Raw genomic sequence first — 24,656 nt, forward strand, 5'->3', positions numbered from 1 at the left:
GTTCCAGGCTCCAAGCCGAGACGAGGAGTCTGAGTCTCAGAGGAAAGCTCGCTCACGGCTGATGCGGCAGTCTCGCCGCTCCACACAGGTACTGCTGGTGCTGCTGCTTCTTCTTCTTGTTGTATTTTTGTTTACAAGGCAAACAAAATAATCTTTGATGCATCTCTTGTCTTCACTGCCCTTCTGCCTTCTGTGTCTACAAGTGTGTGGTAGGGAAGGAAAGTAAAAACCAAGACAACGACACAGATATCATGGGAGAAAGTGGAAAGGCTGCATGTGCTACTATAACATATAACAGATCCATTTTCTCTACCTTCTAATCTCATTCCCTCGTTTCTTCAAATAGCTATCGAAGCACTGACCTTACAGATACACTGACATACATTCTGAAAGGATCTCGAGTGCCTTTACGTACAAGTGCTGTTATCCGTCTAAATAGAATAACATCTTTGTACCTTGTCATGGTAAATCATCTTTTCCAATAGAAATTGGATTTGCAATGTATTTCTTCGAAACCCTTAATCAAGAGAAGAATAGATTATAGTTCCTTTATTGTCATTGCACCAGGTACAATGAAATAAAAAATATGTATTTGACCAAACAGAATCATTATATTTATTATCTTTGGACCATTTTCATCCAGAACTCCAAACAGATGTTCAAGGGCATACATGTAAAATGAGTATTGAGTAGCTCTAGCCAATTTGAGTATTGGTCCAGAAGCCTCAACACCCTTATCTCGTCTCGTGACGTGTAGCCCCTTCCTGGACACCGTTTGGAGCGAGTGAGTCACTGAATGTGGTTGACTTCTCGATGGAGAGGCAGAATACATTTCTAAGAAACTGTTGCGTGATGTCGTTCTCTGCTCTGTGCCTGCAGGGTGTGACTCTGACAGATTTGAAGGAAGCGGAGAAGACGGTGGCTAAAGCTGAAGAGCCCCCCCCTCGCAACATCCAGCCTGTCAGCCCCATCGTTACCATCACGCCTGCTGAAAGGGGTGCGCACCAGTCAAATGTGTACTGTTGTGCAGACGGCCAAATATAACCATGCTGTATGTTGTGGGTGGAGTGCCCTGCCAGATAGCAACTGAGGTTTTCTCGCATGAGCGTCTGCTGCTGGTGCCCATGAGGCGTGGTCGACCATGAAGTCATAGTTGGTTGTGTACATCTTCCTCTTTATGGTGTGTTTTCGCCCCCTCCCACACTCCACTCTAGTTTGGTTTTTCTGATGGGAACTCAAGACTCAACTTGCAGAGATCTGACAGAGAAAAGGGAGCTTCCTGTTAAACAGAAAGTACAGTTTGGATACTTGATGACTAGAGTTGGAAGAAGTACTTGAATCTCACACTCAACTAAAGTAGAAATACCACAGTTTAGGTAGAAATACTTTGTTACAAGTCCTGCATTCAAAGTTTTACCTAAGTAAAAGTACAAAAGTATAGGCATCAAAATATACTCAAAGTACTGTCAAGCAGAATGGCCATTTTTAAATCCAACTAAAGTACAAGTTAATGTGTGGATAATGCATTATATTCCTTATGAACAATGCAAAGTACCTCAAGCTTCTCCCAGAGGCCAGACTGCTCTGATTGGTTGTCGGCTCTTTTGTGACAGCCGCTTAGAGATGTTCAGACCCTTAGCCTATCAAGTACAATGTATTGGAGCGCTAGTGTTTCATAGTGATGTCACTATGTTATGGAAGTAAATAAAGGAGTCGAATGGAGGCGTTTCAGGCAGGGGAGTGTGGGAGAGAAACTCTCTGTAGGGAACACAGGGATTGTAGCCTTTGCAGACCGTTTACATGCACACAAAGCTACGGAAGATACTACAGGGAAAAGCACAAAAGAGCCTCTTTAATAACGTATTCATACCTATACTCCACTGTATATCTTATTGTACAACATGCATACCTTTACTTACTTTTATTCTATATTATTATATCTTTTTTTGAAGTATCATTATTTGAGCTTATTGTATGCGTTATATAAGACTACAGGAGAGGGACAGCTCCAAAAAGCACAATAGAGCCTCTTTAAGTAAATGTACTTAGTTACCCTCCGCCACAGCTGATGACTGCGTATGTGTTCGGATCAATCCTGAAGTCTCCAGCCTCACGTGAACTTCGGTGTTTGAGTTGTGTTCGTCATATGCATTCTCTTTTGGAACTTTATTGGTAGTTTGATTTTGACTTGTTTCTGTGGGCCTGCATGTGTTTCAGATACAGACGCGCTGAGCCAGGTGGAGGCGGAGGGGGAGAAGCGTCTGGGAGTGAAGGACAGGAGGAGAGGGAGGAAGGAGAGACGCTCGACTGGCATCGTTCTGCCAGGCGCAGAGGTAACCATCTAATCCAAGTAGGGACAGGACATTTGAAAGACAAAACCCAACTGGTCTCTGGGACATGTCTCACATACAGCCTTTTAGGCAGCTTTCTCCATTGTGAAGGTTATTAAATATGTTTCCAAGGTCATCAATGAGCAGCTGCATATGTTTATGAGAATATATCTAATTCCATTTAGACCCAGATTTAAAATCCAGGCGGGATAAACTCAATATATATATCTTTGAAAGAAAGAAAAAAGAAGATCAAAGCTGTTCAACATTTATACTATAACGTTATTTTCGTCTATTCAAAGTTTTTAAAAAGAAATAGAAAAATTGTCATTCAAGCTAAAATGTGTATTTCATTCTAAAATGGAGCACTTTATTTTATGTTGCACATTTGCAAAAGCTTCCTGTTTTGCATATTATTTTAAACGCCGACTTCTTTTAACTTTTCCAGTTCAATGTTTGTAAAATATTCATTTGTGCTTCTTTGATTCGACAGTCAGTTGACGATATCATTTGGTACAACATTTCAACTAAATACAAGCTGAGACAGATCATATCAATGACTGTCCAATCACAGCATTTTAGTAACAAAATGTAATGAATAAAGTGTGGTGAAGAACACACAGATGTGTGAAGTGCCTTCTTTGTAGTATGTATTAATTCAGATGGAAGTGCAGTGCTGTGCAGATAGTGAGATGTCTTTGTTTTAAGAATGAAGAGGAGGACGCTCATTTGGACGATTGGAACAGTAACTCCAAGTAAGTGTTACTGTTTCTAATCTCTTGCATATGGTTTCAGTCGTTCATTTTCTTCAACTCTTTTTGATGTTGTTTTTATATTGCATCCTATCAGAGACCAGCCATGAAAGCAGAATCATTTATTTTATTTATTTATTATTATCTATTTTCTTTCCCAAAAAACCAAAACCCAGATTTGTTTCCATGTTATGGCTTTTGTTATTTTTTGGATGGATTTAAAGGTTCGCTGGAGAAGACTGACTGTTATGTTCTATATGAACCTGCTGCTTTGCCGCTGTGTAGTGAACAGAAATGTAATATTTCCAGTTCTTGAAGGTACATTTTAAGATGGAAATATATAGCCCTGTGATATTAATATCTCTTGTTTGTCTCCGCAGTGAGAGTCTACCCGGAGACTCCTCCTCTGACTACAGAACGGTACGTTTCTGACCTTCTTACAGAAAAGATCGCACATTCCTGAAGAACCTACCTGAGGGCTGACAGTAAATCATATCTGAGGTGTGGACACATCAGGGCAGGAATGATTACCCAACATGCTCTAGTGAGGAATTACCAGGAAACCCTGCCAGACTCAACTGGAGCATCCACCAAGCTGCTGCACTAAGATCACCATCTCTTCAGGGTGTTGTAGTTTCAAGGTCTGTTGTGTGTGTGTGTGATTCCCTCTAGCTCTACCTGAAGCTCCTGCAGGAGAACCTGGCTCTGAAGGACACGCTGCAGGAGAAGGAGCTGCTGCTCAGCCAGAACAAGGGGGAGCTGGAGAGACTCCAACGGGTGTGTGTGTGTGTGTGTGTGTGTGTGTGTGTGTGTGTGTGTGTGTGTGTGTGTGTGTGTGTGTGTGTGTGTGTGTGTGTGTGTGTGTGTGTGTGTGTGTGTGTGTGTGTGTGTGTCTCGACAGTAAAAGTACTCACTAAGTCTGATTTAACACTTGATTATATTTCACATCATTCATCCACATCTGAGAAGTAACTAGAGGTATTAAATACATGTAGTGGAGTAAACGTACCCCATGTACCTCTGAACTGTAGTGGGGTGGAAGTAGCAACACACTGAAATACTCAAGTACACGTCTGTCAAATGTTACCTAAGTACAGTACTTGAGTAAATCTACTTTTAGTAATTGTTTTTTTATTACAGTTTTTCCTTTTGAATTTTAAATATATTATATAAACATAAGAAGTAAAAATGTGGGAAATTGACCAACTTATTTCACCAGAAGTTAGCCTAACTTTGGATTATCTTTTTGGCCCTTCATCGACAAGCTATCGAAACATAGTTGGTAACAATGGATTCCTCTGATCATGTTATGTCTGCAGCATAAGTTGCCATGGTGATTTAGCCATAGGGAAACTCTTGATTTAGTCTAAACATACCTCGCTAACCCTCTGATCTGGCCTCGTAGTATCCCCATCTGCGTTCAGAAGTGAGTTTATTTGAGAAGTGTGCAACAGAAATGAGGGTTGTGTAGTTGAACGGTCAGCTGTTTACACTGTGTCTCTGTGGCAGAATCAAGACAGCGGCACCGACAGACCGGCCCTGCTGGAGCTGGAGAGATTTGTAAGTCTTCATTTATTTTCTCACTGTGTCTCTATCTCTAGGAACAAACCTCCTGTACTGTATATATAAAAACCATGACAACTAACAGTCTGTTTGCCAGCTCAGGGTCCTGTTGTGAACCCGTAAATGTTGAGTACCTCAAAGTTTTAATTTGATAAATGTATCGTACTGGTCACCAACACAAGGAAACTGTCGGATGCTAACTTTCATATGGTTGGCAATTAGCATAATTAGCTTAAGTTACATTAATTATAATTATTACCATTATAGCCTATGCAGACAATAGTTAAAAAACGTCTTGGCCCTTTTTTTTTTCGTTATTGAGGATTCTGAATCCATTTCTGATCTTTTCAGGATCCAAAATGGCAGTTTTAACCAGAAAGTGGCCAACAATCGGCCCACAGAGTACAAACATTGACACTTTCTGGTTAAAACTGCCTCTTTGGTTCCTGAACATGTCAGAAATTGACTCGGCATCCTCAATAATCCCCACAATATCTCCAAAATTGTCGATATCGGCCAAGCCATTTTTGAACTACTGTCTTCATACGCTATAATACAATTGGTAACTAACGCAACTTATGCTAATTGTGCAAACTGCCCAACATATGCAAGTTAGCATCCGGCAGTTTCTATGCGCTGGGGACCTGTACCATACAGTTCTTACTTTTCAACATTTCCGGGTTCAAAGTGCTGGCAACTCGACTATAAAGGAACGCAAATAAAACAAAACACTCATTTCCTGTTCCAGAGTTAAACTGTGTATGTTGATGCGTTCGCTACATTTACTTTATGATATGTGATAAAAAATGTTCGCAGGTCTTTTAGAGAAGAAGTGAAATGTTGTCTGGTGAAATGATGTTCAAACTGTTCCACAGGAGAAGCTGTCCCTCCAGAGGAAGGCAGTGGAACTGGAGGATGAGCTGAAGGTACCGTGGTTCATTGTAGACACATTAAGATTGACAGACTATTTCCAGATAACAGAGTAGAACAGTTGCACATGGAAAGCCTCCAAAAAGAAAATACATTTAGTTTATGAAGTGAAAGCGCATTATATGTAAGCATCATCAAAATAAAAAATCTGAATTAATTTAGTGTAGTTCATGGCATTAGGGCTGAGCCAGGCGCTTTCACACCGGAGTACTTTTCCCGTTTAGTTCCGATAGTTCCTGGGATTTTGCGTTCACACCAAAAAGAGAACTTAGTTACTGAGAACTTTTACCCCCATTTGTAGTGCCTGCTCGAGAGGTGGGACTATCCTGGGGAGAAAAAAGTTCCAAATTCGAATTGCAAACCACGCCCCGTAAAATTCTGAAAAGTTTTGTGAAGCCGCCATTGTATTTGCTGGCATTAGCATTATTAGCATTAGCCCGCGCACCAACGGAGAGAGAATAACTTATGGCAACACAAAAGAAAACATGGGAGCGGTGGAGATGAGGAGGTGTCGGCGTTCTGGCGATTTACTCTGAAGGCTTCGGTAGAAGCTGCTGGGACTCCCAGCAGCTTCTACCGAAGCCAGTCCCCAGTATACGCCGTGAAGCGGTTTGCGGCCTGCCAGTAAACCCAAAGCAGAAGTTAGACCTGCTGTAACCGCTGTTACCACTATTCACATTTTTCCTTTTAGTGATATCTGATTGTCGATCCCACATATGCATTATCATATGGTTAAAAACGAAAGATATTCTGTGTAATCGTATTTAAAAGTAAGCATTTACCTCATATTGGGTTCTGATTATCTGCAAAGTGAAGAGTTGACTTGGAGCTACCGTGCGTCTGTTATTGCACTGCCACGGGTCAAGTGCCGCAGTCAGTTTGTCAGTTGTTTTTATGGGTGTGTCACAAAGTGAATGTACTCGTTTTGTAAAACCGGTTCCCAAGATAATGCAAAGTTGTCTGCAGTGTTATCAAAGTAACTCACATGAAAGCTAATCGTCTAATTTTATAAAAATGATTGTACTTTATGAAGTAAACCTTTTTATTTGATGGTAAATATAATCTAACGCTTGTTGGTGCTCCTGCAGGTTCTGGGGGACCTCAGAACGGACAACCAGAGGCTGAAGGACGAGAACGCCGCGCTCATTCGAGTCATCAGCAAACTCTCAAGATGAACCCTTAAAAACATGGAGATAAAAAGTATTACAGAATCTTCTTTTGCCCAACTCAGACGACACAGGAAGAGAGCGGGCAGCAGCAACACCTGCACAGCACATTGACAGTAACTGGAACAACGTTTAGATTTCAGGGTTTTTAGTGTTTTGGGCCTTTTTGTTTTGGCAGATCTACTGTATGATAAGCTGAACTGCACCTCCTGTGGACTCACATCCACTTTTTTATTACGTCTTTATTGTTGTATTTTTTTAACTGGAATATTTTAATGTGCTTTGCTCCTCTGATACTTTGTGTAAAATCCGTATTAAGAGACCTAAAAGCCATGCACAGTGCGAGCTCACGGTTTTAGCCTTCTTGACCCCTGAAAGGGTGGAGTGGGGAAAAGCCAGTCAGGTGTAGGGTGTGGTTACTAGTATAAGACAAAAATTACCGTAAATGTGCCAAAAACCTGCCCCAGTTTTACGTGTCCTTTGGGGGAAACTCCACGAGGTCAGTGTTGTTTCTCAGGGTGAGTCTCGGGTCGATGCTTTCTGTTTTTGGTGGACCAAATTGTGCATGCTCATTTCTCCCTGCTCCTCTGAATGTATATTTAATATGTATATTTATGTACAGGGGCCATCTGTCCTGACAGTGATGTAAAGTCTTGAGCGGAGAGTTTTGGGTGCTAATAATGGAAGTCATGTTCAGAGGGATTTTTATGGAATTTTGTTTGTTACAAACATCAAATCTTTCATGAGCTTTAGGAGAATGCATGCTCTATCCTTAGTACTGTACGCCAGTAGTGATTTTGCCTTTTTTGTTTGACTGGAGGCTTCTGAAAGCAACGACCCCTCGGCTATGCTAAGCTAAGTATTCACCCTGTGACGGACGGCTGTTAGGATTCAACAGACAGGCCAGATGGGTCAACGTTTGAATGTTTACTCCAATTTTAAAGAAAAACTTGCATGTCAAATTGTATTTTGATGCTGTGCCTTTCGATATACATTTCTAAGTCATATTTCTATTTTGCTTTGGCAAACGTACACTGTTAAGTATGAAATACAGTATGGGCATACATTATTAAGGCTCTGTTGTTTGTTTGTTTTTTCCCGCCCAAATGCTGTTTTAAAAGCTGATACACCAGTATCACCGGGACATATCTTTGTTACAATTATCTTGAAAATAATTCTGTCAAATTACGATATCATAAGCGCATTGAAATAAGCATTTTAGGCCTTTAAGTGTGTCCTGTCAAAATATGTTTATGTTGGTATGACAGGTATTACTGTAATGAAATAATGCAGAACTTACACAGCATGTCAATTTGAAGCATCTTTCTGTAAGAGCTTCCAGAAGTGTCTCATTCTTTCCAAATGCCCCGGGTTCAGTAAAAGCTGAAACTGAACCTAATGTCCCTTTTAAAGACGCAGGAAAACAACTCCTGGGTAAAAGCAGTGCTACTATTTGAGACAACACCCGTGATGGAGGCCGAGTTGAGCAAAAAATCTTTATTGGCCGAGAAGAGCAATAACATGATAGAATATACAACCCCACCAGCATGTTCATAGAAACTGTACAATGTGAAGGAATGTATGGAGCAGGAATACATTATCAGAAGAACCAAAATAAAAGTTATACATCCATATGTTCTGGTACAGTACGAGTCGGTGTCAACAAATGTTTCAGGTCAGCTTCAAACCCCTCATTAAATATGGAGCGTGTTCTCTGCTCGTGTCACCTTCCTTTCACTGGTTTCCTCTTCACTACCAGCGTCTGACACCTCCTGCACTTTCTCTGCTTCTACTCCTCCACCTGGGGTCTGCTGACTAAAGTAATGGGGGGGGGGCTTGTATGAGGAATGATGTACATTAAGGCAAAGGGAGAAAAAAAGGCTTAATTAGAAATGTGTATTTGTCGCCACATGATCATAGTCAGTGCTAAGGCCTCATGGCTAAAAGGAAGGAGAGGTTCAATAGTTCACTGGTTCCAATTCTCAACATACAGTCTCCAATCACAAGGTGAGTTTATTTCGCAGAGCCTGTCTCTGAGCAACGGGCTACGGATGCTAACTGGTTGGTAGCTTGGTAAGCCCTTAAAGTACAGATGACCTAACAGTGAGCACTGTACTGACAAGGCATGCTAAATTAGATTTAGACAAGGCAGCTTTTTTTTTTATCCTAATATTTTTTACTCCCTTGGAAGGGAGAGCTCTGAATGAACTCTTCTTACAAGGCAGGTATTGGTAATTACATCAAGCAAAGGAAAGCTATAGGAGGTGGAAGGGTGGGGGGGCAGGTGGATGTGGTGGGGCCCCGCTATGGACACAACAGCTGATTAACAGTGATATGGTCACAGTCCACGACCATTGATACAATTATATATAAAAGAAGGCAAACAAACTAAAGTTGATTGTACAGTTGCTTCATACTACGCACTGAGAGAGGAAGACACCATTCTGCAGGGGTGGGGGGGTTAATCTCTTCAAGCAGCAAAGATCCGGGGACAAACGAAAAGCGGGGGGGGGGGAGTTTAAGGTGCTACATGGGGGGGTGAGTGATTGAGGATGGTATGTTGGTGAGTGCGGATAGGGAGGATGGACGGAGGGATGTGATGGTGGGGGGTTGCTACGGATGCTGCTACGGATGCGGGGGGGGGGGGTTTAAGACAGCGATGGCAGTAACTAAGGCATGAAATGCAAAAAGAAAAAGGCAGAAATGGTGGACATGGGATGAGTGGGGGGGGCTGAGAAATGTACAGGTTTTTTTTTTATTTGTTATATTCCCTCGCCCCCCCCCCCAGGAAGACCACAAAGGCCTCCTTTAGTCTTTCCAGTCTTTCTTGACGTTCAGGTTCCACTCCCAGGACAGGTGGTCGTGCTGGTCGTCGTCGGTGAACTTGGATTTGATGACGTAGTTTCCGCGGGCCAGCAGGCCTTTGGGGGCCTCCTCCATCGTGGTGGAGTATTCGTGTTCAGTGCAGCGGGGGCCGTAGCTGCCCACCATGTAGTCAGACTTATCAACTGGAAACACACAAGAGTGGATGTTATGGTGCATTTCCACTGCAGGGCCTCGCACGGCTTAGTACGGTATAGTTAGGCCAGGCTCACTTTATGCTGCGTTTCCATTACAGTTTAGGAACTGGGGTAGTAACCAAAATAACGCAGTGTAGGCGGAGCCTTGACGTCATCTTCAATGCGAAACACAAAACCAACATCAGCTGTTAGCGGTTAGCACTCAGAGCTCACAGCTCCTCAAACTAGACAGAAGCTAAACAAGTACAAACCACAGACTGCCTGTGTCATGGCGAATACAGTCGCTGCTTTATTTATGTCTGTAGGCCGTTGTTGTGAGTGTGGACGGTCGGAGCATACACTGCGTTAGCTTAGCCGAACACACATTTTAAAAGGTTGTTCGCCTGCCGTCTGTCTGCAGACTTGTCAAAGCATTAATTCATGGTTTTTAGTAACACACGTGTGTTGTTACTTCGGCATCATTTTGAAAAGTGTATTACAATTAAATCACGGTCAAATATGTTCATTTTGTTGTAGTTGCCAGCGATTCTCTCACTAGTTTAGCAGACTCAGCCCGGTTGTTGGCCCGGAAAGAACCACGATTTTGGAGAGCCAGAAAAACTGTGGAAAAGTACCCGCTAGCCGGAACTACGCCTAGTGGAAATGCAACCAAAAACGAACCGGGCACGGCACGCTTAAACGGCGCTGTAGTGGAAATGCGCCATTAGTGTCAGAGGGAAAAACATCGATCTGTGTGGATCTGACAGTGAGTACGGACCGGGATATCAGAGACTCTACATCTACGATTCATGTATGTTTAACATGAAGGATATAACCATGCTGTTGCTGCTGCTTGAGCATTAATTACTGATACGATTGACAGCTCTGTGATTAATTCATAAAGAAAGGAAGATATTAATAAACATTGTGGGAGTTTGCTAAGATAAATTAAGAGAAGAATCATTGGTTCGAAAATCAAAGTTTGAGAAGCGGGGTATCTGAACCCCATGAGATCAGATAGTGTCAATCACTTGACTCAAATACTGTTTAACTGAATTACACTCAAAGTAAAGTATACATACGTACCAATATCTTTAAGTTACCCACACTGAAAAAACTGAAATGTTGACTTTAATTAAATGCATGATGTTAACAGATTTCAAATAACTGTATTAGGTGAAAGCAATACTATTAAGTTAAAGTAAAAAATAGGTTGAACATAATATTATTATACCTAATACAGTTATGTAAATTCTGTTGACATAATACCCTTAAAGTCAACGTTTCAGTTGTTTCTGCGTGGAAGGCATATTGGGATTGACATGACATCAGAAATTCTTCACTCACTCTTAATTCCTTTCCTGTACGTCTGCTGCACGTACTTCAGTCCCGAAACTATCTCCTTGTTCACCTGAGGAGACACACACATTGTTACAGGGTCATATCGAGGGTTAGAATATAAAACAAATACTTGAGGCAAGGTATGCTTGAATCAGAGATAAAAGGTCAGAGTATGGGGAAATGCAGGGACATCTCTAACCTTTTAGATATCTCTGTTTTCAAAGTGTGCAGTTGTTGACGTTGTTGTCAGTGCAGTTGTTTACTGCTTACTCATTCATTTTCTATGAAAGTCATCTTTGACCGGGAACATCAAAGGTGTCCACTAAACCACTCACAATCCAATGAAGGTGATCAGCAATGTTAAATGTTGACTGCGGAGGATATCATAAGGCCTTGAGGCAATCAAATGTTAAACACAGTATTATGGTTGCTGAAAGTAGCCAAGCGGTTTGACCCGAGCACCACAGCAGGATTCATTAGCTGAAAAGTGGACTGTTTCACCGTTATGTTGTCTTCACCGACAAAGAATCCCTTTCATAGGGAGATACCCTACGAGCATATGTCCTGCATCGAGCACAGCTCTCACCTTAAAGCTGATCTTTATTTTGTACTCAACGCCCTCCTTCAGAACAAAGCACTGCTTCTTGAAGGCTTCCAGGTCTCCTGTTACAAACAACAAGGGAACAGGCACAGGCATCAATAGCTTTCTTCATGTTCAAATGTGCTGCAACTTGGCCCTGTTAAGCTACACTTATTTATATGTGTTCCAATATGGCCATTAGCCATTAGCAGTTCCGGTTCACACGGTTCCCATTGGTGCACAGAAAACAGAACCTGCGTTACATTGATTGAATCTTCTGTCGTTATAGCAGTGATTTTCCATTGAGTTTTGCAAATTGCAGAAAATGAAATGGTTGCAAACACACGTTTATGATACTTACACATTTTGTTCAGCAGGAGAATCTCTACATATTAACACCGTGAAGTCATGATGCAATTGGCAGAAGTAAAAAGCTAACATTAGGGTATTACAAACTACATCAAAGTCCCGTCTTCACGTCACCACCGCTAAGCTAAAGGCGGCTAATGTTCCGCATGATGATGTTGAGTCGTCTCATTCAGTCACTTGTTAGCAACCTCTGCTTCAGAAATGTCCTCAGTGGGGTAATTACTGACTATTTCATCTCCTAAGCTTATTTCTCCCGTCTGACGCGTGACTGAGAAAAGGATACAGAAGTGGTATTTTGCTCAATTCATTTCCCGACTGATTCCTGCACCACTCTTAGGGGAGCGTACATGCACATTCATTTGTGCTGGAGCTACATAGATAATGATGGACATCCATAATGATATCCCAAGAGACAGTAAGTAGGAAGTGACTTCAATTGGTCAACAAGTCAGTAGTTTGAGAAGAAAAAGGGGGTTCTGATGCAAGAGTATTAAAGTACGTTAAGTGCCTCCATGTGCTGACCGTAGTGATAGGTGGCCAAATCAAGGCCATAGGAAGCAGCCTCGACTCCCTTACTGGTAGCGATCTGACTCACTGAGTCTGAAGGACTCATCCTAGACAGCATCCAGAAAATGTATTCTCACGTAGAGCTTGTTCACTTTTTGATGACAGTGGCTAAGTAGTATCTTTCCTCCAATCAATTGAAAAGGGCAGTGAACAGAACATATGTATGTTCTCTATGTTAAACCTATACACTATAGAAATATACTACAACCATCCACTGAAAATGTTAAATTATAACCTAAACAAAACTAAGAAGAAACAAAAACAATCTGCAGTCATCAAAGAGGATTTATTCTGTTCATTTCCAGGTCCACATTTGTATTGTGTGTCTCTGCTGTTGTTCTTCGCTGCGATTGGACCAGTCTGTTTGTTTCGGCTCATATGAGATGGTCATGTTTGTCTCTCCGCAGCTCGATGATGACGGAGAAGAACAGCGGTGTGTTGGACGGCTCTGTAGAAAGTTTATACTTGCGATAAAATGAATCGAACCACAAACAGCTAATCTGTCTAGTAATAGATGTCGTTATTTATTTGAAAACAGCTTTGACATCGCTTATTTGTAAAGTAAACTATTTATGGACCAAAGTAAAAAAAGGTGAAGTGAAAAGCCTTTTAGCAAAGCATTGTGGTTTCATTTTTTTTATGTTTCCTGTTGGATATTCATTTTTTTTTAACTGTGTATTTAACATTCTATTATGGTAGAAATATTATTGTCTTATACCCTACCAAGAGTTTATTTTGATATGGAATACTTCATCTTGGACATGGAAATGGTCCGATTTAAATAGCTGAAAATCAGAATTACTTTGACGTAGGCAAACCCATAATCAACAAATGCTGAATTGTTTTAATTCTAATGATATGATTGGCATTAAACAATTCTAGCTGAGAAGCTGGGAGGATGCGGAGTGATGCAGGGAAAGGTAGGACAGAATGTTCCGGACGGATTGTAATCTAAGTCTGCTGGGGCACGTCTGAACTGCTGAGCCACTGGGAATATCGAAAAGTACATTTTTACAGTCATCAGCCAAACAGAAAAAAGTAGATCCAATCTATGTACCTCGTCTATGCATCTCTACCTCTGTCAGAGAATCCATATTCATCTACAGCATGCACAGATTCAAACCTCACGGATCTGGAAATACAGCAATGTCGGGGGGAAATCAAAATAGGCAGAATCACTACAGGGGTGGTCAAGAAAAGAGAGGATGTGGATGTGTGCCAAAATCAGTTTAAGTATGAATTATTGGGTCAACAAGAGATGCTTAATTTGTAATAAAGATTATCTACGGTGGCCCTGAAGTGCAAGTCAAAACAACATTTCAGAAAACACCACAGCATTTCACAAAACACAGGGTATTCCTTTAGGGAGAACACTTCTTGTTTGTGATTGGACAGAGCCAGCCAGAGAAGCACTGCTGTGATTGGTTGTTTTTGCTGCCACTCAAGAAATGACACTTCGTGATTGGTCAGCACCCGACAGCGCAACATGTCCCAAAACATCAGCCGTTAGCTGTTAGCACACACTCAGAGCTCACAGCTCCTCATATCTGTTCAGAAACTGGACAAAAGTTAAACATGTACAAACCACAGACTGTCTGTGTCCTGGCGAATACAGTCGCTGCTTTATTTCTGTCTGCATCATGTTGTGAGTGTGGACGGAGCAGCTACAGGTTAACTTAGCCTGATCGATCCGATCTCCATTCAGAAAACACGCATTTTAAAAAGGTTTTTCGCCGTCTGTCTGCAGACTTGTCAAAGCATTAATTCATGGTTTTTACTAACCGTTATCAGTATGTTGTTACTTCGGCATAATTTTGAAACGTGTATTACAATTAAATCACGGTAAAATATGTTCATTTTGTTGTAGTTGGTATCTATCATAGTATTTTCATGGATATAAGCCCCACTCATATAGCGTTTTGTGAAGTGCTGTAGCGTTTTGTGAAATGCTGTAGCGTTTTGTGAAATGCTGTAGCGTTTTGTGAAATGCTGTAGCGTTTTGTGAAATGTCGTTGTGTTTTGTGAAATGTCGTTGTGTTTTTGAAATGTCGTTGTGTTTTGTGAAATGTCGTTGCGTTTTGTGAAATGCTGTAGCGTTTTGTGAAATGTCGTTGTGTTTTGTGAAATGTCGTTGTGTTTTTGAAATGTCGTTGTGTTTTGTGAAATGTCGTTGTGTTTTGTGAAATGCTGTAGCATTTTTTGAAATGTCGTTTTGACTTGCACTTCAGGGCCACCGTAATGATCTGACCCATGTGTTTAATAAGTTCACTCCTGTTTTCAGGTATAGATTTTTAGAGTTGAGGTTGTATGATGTCCACAGTCAGTGTATTACGTACAGTAATGGCATATTGGAGAAACTGAAAGGAGTTCTGGCGCTAAAGCTAAGCTAACTACTACCATGGATGGAGGCAATGTTAAAAATAAATAATTGTATTAGTAATATATTCACTGTTTCAACATGTCGACCCTTTTAAACAGGGAACTGAAGCCACTGTCTATGCTCTCTTCAAAGCCACCAGACTCCATTGACCAAAACAGACCTTTTATAATTGAGTGGTGAATCCAAACTAAGCCTTCAAAGGAGAGTTTATTTTATTCTATTTCATTTTCATATTAGTATTTAGTGTCTCTACTTTGACATGTTTCCATCCTTTAATGTTCAAAAAGCTCTTTATTTTTCTCATACTGCCTGTGCTGCAGCACCTCTTTTCACCCTCTGTCTGAAACCAGAGCCCAGTCTGCTCTGATTGGTTAGCTGGCCGGCTCTGTAGCGGTCAACCGCTTAGAGATGTCCCCAACCTTAGCCTACCACTACAAGAGCTTACCTATCCAAGCATTTAATTCAACAGGTAATTGATATATTTTTCCCATTAAATACGAATAAACTAAAGCAGCCTGGAGAGGGACTCACCTTGCAGGTCCAGGATCAGCGGGTCCGGGGCGGTTTCACACACCAGAGACATCTGGGTCACTTGGACATTGGGAGTAGTGGGATCTGAAATGTAATTAAAAAAACAGGTTAATTGTTCCAGATGGGTCATTTTAGACAACGTACACAGTTGCAGCTTGGATTTAAACACCTTTGACTGTGTAGGGAATTAACAGAGAAAATGTAAACAGACTTGGACAGTTACAGAAAACCTCGACCAGTGCTGCCTTCATTTTAATCTCCTTTGCGGTTCATTTTAGAGGAAGCAATATGATCATTTTTGAAATAATAAAATCATGTTTAAAGCAATATGTTGTGTACATTTATTGATTAATTTGGTGAGTAGCTGTGTAATGAGCACAAAAATAAGCAGCGAGCCAGTCATTATAGCAAAATAACCCCTTCAGGGCGATCGGGACCCCGACCTTTAATGACAGATATTTTTATTTAAACTCTTTTCTGTACAAAACTTAGATGAAAATATTAAAAATAAACAGTAGTACAGCCGAGTGCAGCATGAAGGGCAACAATATATGAAAATAAATATCTGTAGGCGGATCATCACGTGGTGAGTGCAGCGGGCTCAGGGGAAGAGAAATTAGGACAGCTGTGCTGTAGTTGGAACAGCCTCTGCATTAAATACACTTTAGTTTATTCTCAGTCCCTTATATTCACTCATTTAGGGCCAAACCATTGATCATTTTATATCAAAGTAGTAGGGCTGTCCCGAATACTATTTTTCGGGCTCCGGATATTCTGTAGTAATCAGCAGCAAATATTCGGATATTCGCGCGGGGGGGGGAACCTTCATTTTTCAGAAGGTTCGGTTTGCGTTCACAAAGGCAAAATTCAAACGGACTATACACTTTAAACACAAGTCATGTGCACGGAAATGCTGTTCAACAATTGGTCAGACATTAGGGGGGATAAAAAGGCAAATCCTGGCCATTTCTACCGTAGCCTCCACCATGGAGCATCGGCAGGTTATTTTTCATGCTGCTGTTAATCTGGAGAGCATATCAACAGACTTTTACAACGCGCATATGATTATACAATCAGACAACGTGCGATAAAAAACATAACCCATATGAGAGACGTTCTGCAGTAAGGAGGGGCGTTTTACCGACGACAGGTGGCTCTGACTTTTATGTATATTTGATGGAGCATTTTTAATTTACAAGCCACTGTTCAACTCTTCATTCTGCTTCACTCTTTCCCTAAAGACGGACTCGTAAAGACTGCGCTTCCTATGTTTTGGCGCGGACTGCGTTCACACCAGCGATGATCCGCTCCAGAGTTCACTAGCAAGCGGTCCGAGACCACCTCTTTTAAGCGGACCAGAGTCCGGTTGTTTAGTTCACTTCAGAGACCTTTGACTGTGTTCACACCGACCCAAACGAACCGCACCAAGCGGGTAAACGCACCAGGGTTCGATTCAACTGGACTATACAAGGCTGGAGTGAATGCGATCTAAGTCTATAACTTTTTTTTTTTCTTTTTACGAATATCCGAATAACGAAATTGAAAACCGAATAGTAGGCCCACGCCCTACAAAGTAGTACTCAGTTTTTAAAGAGCTCTGAAATAGGTTTTGACACACACAGTATGTTAACTGTATAGGATAGGGAACGGTTTAGGGTGGTGCCTATTGATTTTGACAATAGCAGATTGACTCACCTGTAGCTAATCAATGTTAATTATGTTAGATTCAAGAAGAGCTCGGCTGTAGGGTTAATGTGCTCTCATCATTCCAGTGTATAGGAAGGTATAGTTGAAGAAGAACCACCACTATGTATTACAACTAAAATAACATACTAAATAACATACTTATCAACTTAGTGATAATAATCTAACATCGAAATGTCATGTTTCATTTTTTCTTTTTACATTGAGTAGTATGTAACCACTTTCTCAATAGAGTGGTGAGGTGATGATGTCTTTGTGTGGGCTAAGCCGGAAGTTAGCATTGCAAGGGCTCCCTCGACGGAATTCAACAGATTTTTCTATTTTGAAATATTGCACACACATTTATGATACTTACCAAAAAGAGAAGCAATTATATATTTTCCTGCAATTGATTTTGATTAAATGCATCTAATCTTGTTATAAACAGGTAGCATCCTTGCTAACTAGCATAGCAGAGATGATGTTCTGCAGAAAGATGGATCTAGGATTGATGCATCTGTTCTTTTTAAAGAGACAACTATCTAACAATCACCAATTTGTCTGACACACACACACACACACACACACACACACACACACACACACACACACACACACACACACACACACACACACACACACACACACACACACACACACACACACACACACACACACACACACACACACACACACACACACACACACACACACACACACACACACACACACACACACACACACACACACACACACACACACACACACACACACACACACACACACACACACACACACACACACACACACACACACACACACACACACACACACACACACACACACACACACACACACACACACACACACACACACACACACACACACACACACACACACACACACACACACACACACACACACACACACACACACCCCCCCCTTACCAGTGCCAGAGGGCCCAGAGCCAAGCAGAGTTTCCTTATATTTGCGTAGGCTCTCGTCATCCTTATCCAGCTCCTGGATTTCTTTCAACGACTTCTGGGCCGGGGGCTTGTAGTTCACCGAGTCTGGCTCTTCGTTTTCAGCTGCAATGGCTGCTAGCTGCTCTGGAGTCACGTCATCCTCGGCCATGTCTGGAGACAGAGTGGGTTCAAGATGACCTCACGCTGCAATTATATCGAAAGACATTTACAATATGATAATACTGACAGATCGAGTATCAATTTCTCTGAAACAACATCACCACCACCAGGAGAGTCATGAATGAGACCGTCACTGGTCACATGGTACAAAGCCTCATTTAGGTCATAGGCAGCACAAGGTATTAGTTTATGTGTTGGGAGGTATGTTAAGAAAAAAATCTGCCTGCAGGGATGTTTCAGAAAAGATGGACCAATCAAACCTTTAGCTGTTATGCTATTTATATGCAACAAGATCCCAGTTCATTGTATTAAAACGTATATTTATATATTATATAAATTTTTCGTTGAATGCCAACATATTATTATTATAATTAAACAATCCAAAGTACAAACAAGAGGTCACATTAGGGCATATCATCTAGGCCAGGGATGGGCAAATGGCGGCCGGGGGCCGCATGCGGCCCCCACCTCCTCTTTTTGCAGCCCTCAGATTAATTTATAAACAACGTAATTAATCATTTTTTTACTTGTAGTTCTGATACCGTCCACTAGACTCCTAATTACGTCACGAGCTGCGTAGATGATTTTAAATACCGCGAAATAATCTGTGACGCATTTGTGTGCATCGTGTTTGTTTCCCGGGGAAACCCTCACAAGAAACACCGGCTGTTGTTATGTCTGCTGTGACGTTAAGTTGCCGCTTGTAATTATGCCGTTACAAGCTTAAAGGAATGGTATGCTCATGACACTCATTTTTTAAAAAGTATCATCCGATAAAACAGACCAGTCTCTGCCAGTCTCTCTCTTTTTTTTTTTAATCCGATGACATTATCAGTGATTTTAAACTGATTATATACCGAAATAACATCAACACTGTGGGCGCCGCCATTTCCCGGACGTGACGTAAACCATGCGTTTGGTTTTCGAGGACACGTTGATCTCCATGTTATTTACTGTAGTTTCTCTCTTCAAATATGCCTCACTGTATCGCGAAATATTGCCACAATTCGGATAGGAACAATCCACGGAATGCTCGGTTCCATCTGTTGCCAAAAGGTAAGCATAAGAAGTACATTCGGAGGCAGTGGCTAGCGAAATGTGGCCGGCCCGAACCGAGAGATTCACAGGCTCATGTATGCAGCGAACATTTCACATTTCCGGACGACTACTCTGAGAGTATGATCAAACATAACATGGGATTTAAAGAACAACCATTACTCAATGGAGATGCAGTACCATCGGTCTTTCTGGTGTCATCACCGACCAGGACACCAGTTCGGCCAGTTGAGAAATCGCCCTCTGCAAGTGTGAAGCGACGGAGGAGCAGAAGTAGTGCTCGGAGTAAGAATAAGGTATGTTATAGCGCATTTCCATTGCAGCGGCTAGCCCCGTTTTAACGTCCAGGCCAGGACAGTTTTTGGTGGCCTTTCCATATAGCGTAGTACCGGCTAGTGTGTATTTCCCCCCAGTTTTTCCGGCCCCATAAAATCGTGATTCTATGGCCAGGGACAACGAAGCTGAGTATGCTAAACTAGAGAGGGAATCGCTAGCAAGGGTGGTACTACATGCATACATATAGTATCTTATATCATCTTCCCATTATACACACATGCATTTCCAAACATCTGGACTACCTATGTTGCAAATGTATTATCTCTTCAATTTACACACGGCATCTATTGCACGTCTGTCCGTCCTGGGAGAGGGATCCCTCCTCTGCTGCTCTCCCTGAGGTTTCTCCCATGTTCCCTTTAAACTGGGGGTTTTCTTCGGAAGTTTTTCCTTGTACGATGTGAGGGTCTAAGGACAGAGGGTCTAAGGACAGAGGGTGTCGTATTGTCATACTGATATGTATGGCTGAATTCCCCCATCCAATCTCTTCACATTGGTCAAAACTTGTTCCTCTGCTGACGAGTCCGAACTGAAATACTCCACCATGTTTCCGTGTGTTGACAAAGTGAACGCATGGATGACGTCACGACCATCACGTGACTACTGAAAATGGCAAACATGGCGGCGGCCAGACGGAATATACAGGTCTTGATAAAAAAGAGCTATAAAATCATTATTTACCGGGGAATATCGCTGATTTCTTCAGGGTATGGTTTAAACATAACGTTTCACTAAATACTGAAGTTTTGATTAATTATCTAATGAGTGGACCATTCCTTTAAAAGTTGTTTTTATCATCTGAATTTGGCGAAACAAGTTTAATATTCTGAGAACCAAGACTTTGTTTATTTGAAATCAGATGAAAACAAACTGCCGTGTTATCTATGATTACTACGCTTTTCATTCATAATGTCAGCGGGAGGGAGGGGGAGTGGTGCTGAGGAACAGCAGAGTGCGGTCGTGTTGACATTCCCCTTATTGTGGAATAAGGGGAATGCAGAGACTGGCTACAAGTGTTTTAGGTTCAAGTTAGACAACTAATGTCTGGGTTAGTGTTCATGACTTCATGTGTATGTCATCTAATGGTTGATCTCAATACACACACATTTTCCGTGCTTTCCAATAGTTGAAAATAGTTTTATTCCACTGTTTAATAACCTGTTCAATACAAACATAGTGAGCTTATTAGAGGATGTTCCCATTTTTTGGGGATGTTCCCTTTGATTGTAAAATGTCAATGAAGATGTCAGAATTAGTATATTTGTTAATAATTACATACAACACATAGAGTGTGTGTGTGTGTGTGTGTGTGTGTGTGTGTGTGTGTGTGTGTGTGTGTGTGTGTGTGTGTGTGTGTGTGTGTGTGTGTGTGTGTGTGTGTGTGTGTGTGTGTGTGTGTGTGTGTGTGTGTGTGTGTGTGTGTGTGTGTGTGTGTGTTCCAAGTGAATCTGCGGCCCCCTGGTGGCCAGTACATCAATGATGTGGCCCCCACCACCATCAAAGTTGCCCATCCCTGATCTAGGCTATACAATTGAAATTGGTGAGTTAAGTTAATGCTAAGCTAATGAATTGAAGTTAAATGTAACAATAAAAAGCTTGTTCATGTTGTATTTGGCCCTCCCCTTTAAGGAGGGTAATGCTGGAAAAATCCCTCTGCTGAAATATATTGAGTAACAAAAGCAGGAAGGGCTTTGTTTTGTGCCAAAACACTTGACATAACACCACTGCATCTTTTGATATGCAACACAATGCTGGATCAGCTGCTGCATGAGACAGACACTGGCGCTGTCCGAAGAGAGGGAGGAAAAAGAGAGGCTCCGTGTATTTTATCATTATATTATATAGAGTCGTTATTCATTTGTTTTAAAGCTCAATAAATAACAAAGAAGACCTTTGACCGGCACTTTAATAATTTTGTCCGGAAGATTTAAACTTTAATACACGTTGACTGGCGAAAAACTCTGCCCGGTTCCCTCGGCCCCCACCGCGGAGAATAAACAGAAGGGCAACCATGACAACCATGCTTCTTCGCTGCTTTTGTGGAGGAAGTTACAGCGCCACTACAGGCTCCTGCATGTACTGCAGCTTCTCCAGCGGTTGGAGCTAAACGGAGCGGTCTCGTGTGGACAGACACTATCCGGATAACTATTGCGTGTGGACGGAAGCTTTTTTGCGATTGCGTTAATCCTATGCGTTTAGCCGTTTTCGTCCTCGTGTGGCCGCAGCCTCAGCATATCACATACAATGTTTTGAAGGAAGCGCTATCCAATAGAAGACTGTGTGTTATTTAGTGATGTCACCATGATCAAAAAAACGTATTTAAGGCACTACAGGAAAGGGAAAACTCTTTAAGTAGGTGGACTTATTTAATTCAAAATTGTATTTTAACACATATTTAGTCTTTAACAAATATTGGTCCTCCTGTGATTTGAATATTGCATTAGTCCATATTGCGCTGTGGATACATTTGATTAATTGTGCAGCCTTAATGGAAGGGACTGAGAAAGTTTAGGGTCAAGACAGTAGGCCTCAACAACCAATTGTACAGTGCAAATCAAATGTGCATTATTGAAATAATAAAGCCAAAACAGCTGTGAAGTATAAAACAACAATCCTATCAACATGTGTAAGAGAATATAATGACTATACAGACTCCTCCTTCTGCAACATACTTCTTCTCTGACCAGCCCGAGTTAGCAGCAGTCAGAGGAATGTCTGCGTGCAGTTCAGGAACAAACTGAGGATCTTCAGTCTGCTGTCACAGAACGTGCCTGAGCAGGGCACTGCTCAAAATGCCCTTAGGGCTTCCTTGCTATTCCAACACTACACATTCAAATATTTGAACATGAATGAACCAATAACAACTTGAAGAGCTCAACATTAGCCATAACTGGTTTCATATATTTCCTCCAGCACTGGTACCTCTGGATCATTGGAATGTGACTTTTTTTTTTAATGGAAATAACCGTGTCGTGGAAGGGTCATAAAACAGAACACTGCAGCAGAGAAGGAGGCCGGACTCTTTTTTTATTAAATATTCTTGTGATCACACAATGCACTCCACTGTTTTGCACAACAAAATGTGATATCAGAAGGAGGCAGACATTTGGATCGAGGCTGTTTGTAAGGACATGTGCTGGGGGGGGGTTCACAGTGAAGGCATTATGTAAGTTCTGGCATTCGACTCTGATTCACACAGGTGATAAATCAAAAAGATCCTCTCCCTTCTCTATCGGGACTCTTTTTTCCTAAAAGGCGTGGTCTACATGGCTGCATTGATGAAAAAGGATTGATACATGTTTGTATTTTTGACCATTGAGAAGGAAGAGTGTCCCTAATTGGCCTATTCAGCTTGAACATGTGTGCTTTGTTTCCATCATTCGAAAAAACAATAATTATGAATATATATCATATTATGTCATGATGTCGTAAAACAACTACAATGTGCAGTTTCAAGATGTATACTTACATCCAAATGTGACAAGCCCACCCCACCCACCCAGGGGAACAGAAACAGTTCAGTCACAACACCAGTAACTTCACATTACATACAGAGGAAATGCACAGCAGGCTGCAGTCTGATCGACTCTAGGAAGTTTACCTCTTCTGTCTGGCCTGGGCTTCTAGCAAGAAAATCTATTTTAGTATTAAACAAACTGCAGGGCAACAGCACAAACATCCAGTCTCTCTCTGCGCCTGCTGGCCTGGTGAGAAGGATGCCTGGCTGTCATGTAAAACATAATATTAAACAAAAGAAATATGCTCTTGCTCTATTGTGTTCTATGTCACGTATCACACCTTCTACAAATGTGACTGAATAAAACAAGTAAAAACATTAACCATGACAACTCCAGGATGTTCTTTTTTCCAAAGCTACTGTATTTAAATACCGACAACAAATAGGTAACGTTAACAATTAAGCAAGTAAAGATGCTAACCGCAGCTACCGTAACGAGGAAACGGCACCTTACATGACAGACTGTGGCTATGCTAGCTAGCTAATGCTACCACTGCTGTAGACTGGCATGTGTCCAATGAACCGGTTAACATGCCGGCTTTGACAGCTTGCCAGGGCGGCTGCAATAAAGTTATCCAGCGAGAAAAATGAAAAGGATTTCAGCTCAACCATGGGGCTCAACTTTTCATGGCGCCTGCCCTGTCACACAGGGTGGGGACAGGAGAGGCAGACCAGATGCTAACTGTTTCAGTTCATTTTCAGCCAATCTCACGGGATCCTGCGGCTACTGTTAGCCTGACAAGTTATCATCAAGTGACGGGGAGCAGGAGGGACATCAAAACGGCCTAAGTAGCGTGCGCCGTTTATGAGTCTTCTAGAACATGTGTCAAAGGCTGCCTTTGAAACCGAGGACACTTACCTTAATATTTAAGTGGCGATTTCAGGTGTCTTTGCAGTAAGTACCTTCGTTGTTCTGCGCTCCTGTGCAAGTATGGCGAACAAGGGAACGGCGCCGCCCCGAGTTTCGGGCACCCGCAGCACGCTTCCGGGAACAGGTCCGCGCACGCATGCAGATGACGTGAGGTGCGAGGGCGCGCTCCAAAAAACGTTATATTTCAGAATAAATCAGAAAACCTTTATTCGTCCCACAGAGAAAACAATCAAATTATCTTATCAATGTGATTTTTTTATATTTTTAATAATACTGTTAAGATGTAATGGATGTTTTTATTTCAAGAGTCACCACATTATATGGAATGCTTTATCTATATGGTGTAGTCCAGTTGACAAAATCCTATCAATGTGGCCAACTTCCACACTATTTTAAGATTGGTATTAGTATATATCACAATTGCAATCCTTAAAAGATACTTTCTCTGAAACTCATGGATTGACAATGGATCTTGCCAATTGATAAACAAAAATGGTGTAGTGCTGTCATATTTAGAATTGCTTTCTGTGAAGGTACCAT

General features: G+C 41.6%; 2 protein-coding genes across 3 annotated transcripts in view; one reads left to right on the forward strand and one right to left on the reverse strand.

Annotated features, from left to right (window-relative positions):
* The window catches only part of ppp1r12c (protein phosphatase 1, regulatory subunit 12C), a 23,352-nt gene extending 14,977 nt beyond the window's left edge, over positions 1 to 8,375 (forward strand). The window contains exons 13-21 of the mRNA XM_034098701.2: positions 1 to 88; positions 880 to 997; positions 2,218 to 2,333; positions 3,039 to 3,085; positions 3,463 to 3,502; positions 3,755 to 3,859; positions 4,592 to 4,642; positions 5,521 to 5,571; positions 6,664 to 8,375. Of these exons, the coding sequence (XP_033954592.1) occupies positions 1 to 88; positions 880 to 997; positions 2,218 to 2,333; positions 3,039 to 3,085; positions 3,463 to 3,502; positions 3,755 to 3,859; positions 4,592 to 4,642; positions 5,521 to 5,571; positions 6,664 to 6,750 (703 nt within the window). The 3' untranslated portion in view covers positions 6,751 to 8,375. The remainder of the gene's footprint in view (positions 89 to 879; positions 998 to 2,217; positions 2,334 to 3,038; positions 3,086 to 3,462; positions 3,503 to 3,754; positions 3,860 to 4,591; positions 4,643 to 5,520; positions 5,572 to 6,663) is intronic.
* On the reverse strand, positions 8,224 to 24,223 carry LOC117468206 (rho GDP-dissociation inhibitor 1-like). 2 transcript variants are annotated; one of them, XM_034075425.2, is made up of 6 exons: positions 24,105 to 24,223; positions 18,139 to 18,327; positions 15,509 to 15,592; positions 11,668 to 11,744; positions 11,088 to 11,151; positions 8,224 to 9,749 (listed from the first exon to the last, which is right to left on the reverse strand). In XM_034075425.2, the coding sequence occupies exons 2-6, from the start codon at positions 18,323 to 18,325 to the stop codon at positions 9,550 to 9,552; spliced, it is 612 nt and encodes a 203-aa protein (XP_033931316.1). In that variant the 5' UTR covers positions 18,326 to 18,327; positions 24,105 to 24,223; the 3' UTR covers positions 8,224 to 9,549. The 2 variants fall into 2 exon arrangements, with proteins under 2 accessions (XP_033931316.1, XP_033930557.1); XM_034074666.2 differs by having other exon boundaries at positions 18,139 to 18,360; positions 24,105 to 24,222.
* Positions 24,224 to 24,656: the final 433 nt, after the last annotated feature.

The sequence above is a fragment of the Pseudochaenichthys georgianus genome, chromosome 1, assembly GCF_902827115.2.
Source record: "Pseudochaenichthys georgianus chromosome 1, fPseGeo1.2, whole genome shotgun sequence".
Taxonomy (NCBI): domain Eukaryota; kingdom Metazoa; phylum Chordata; class Actinopteri; order Perciformes; family Channichthyidae; genus Pseudochaenichthys; species Pseudochaenichthys georgianus.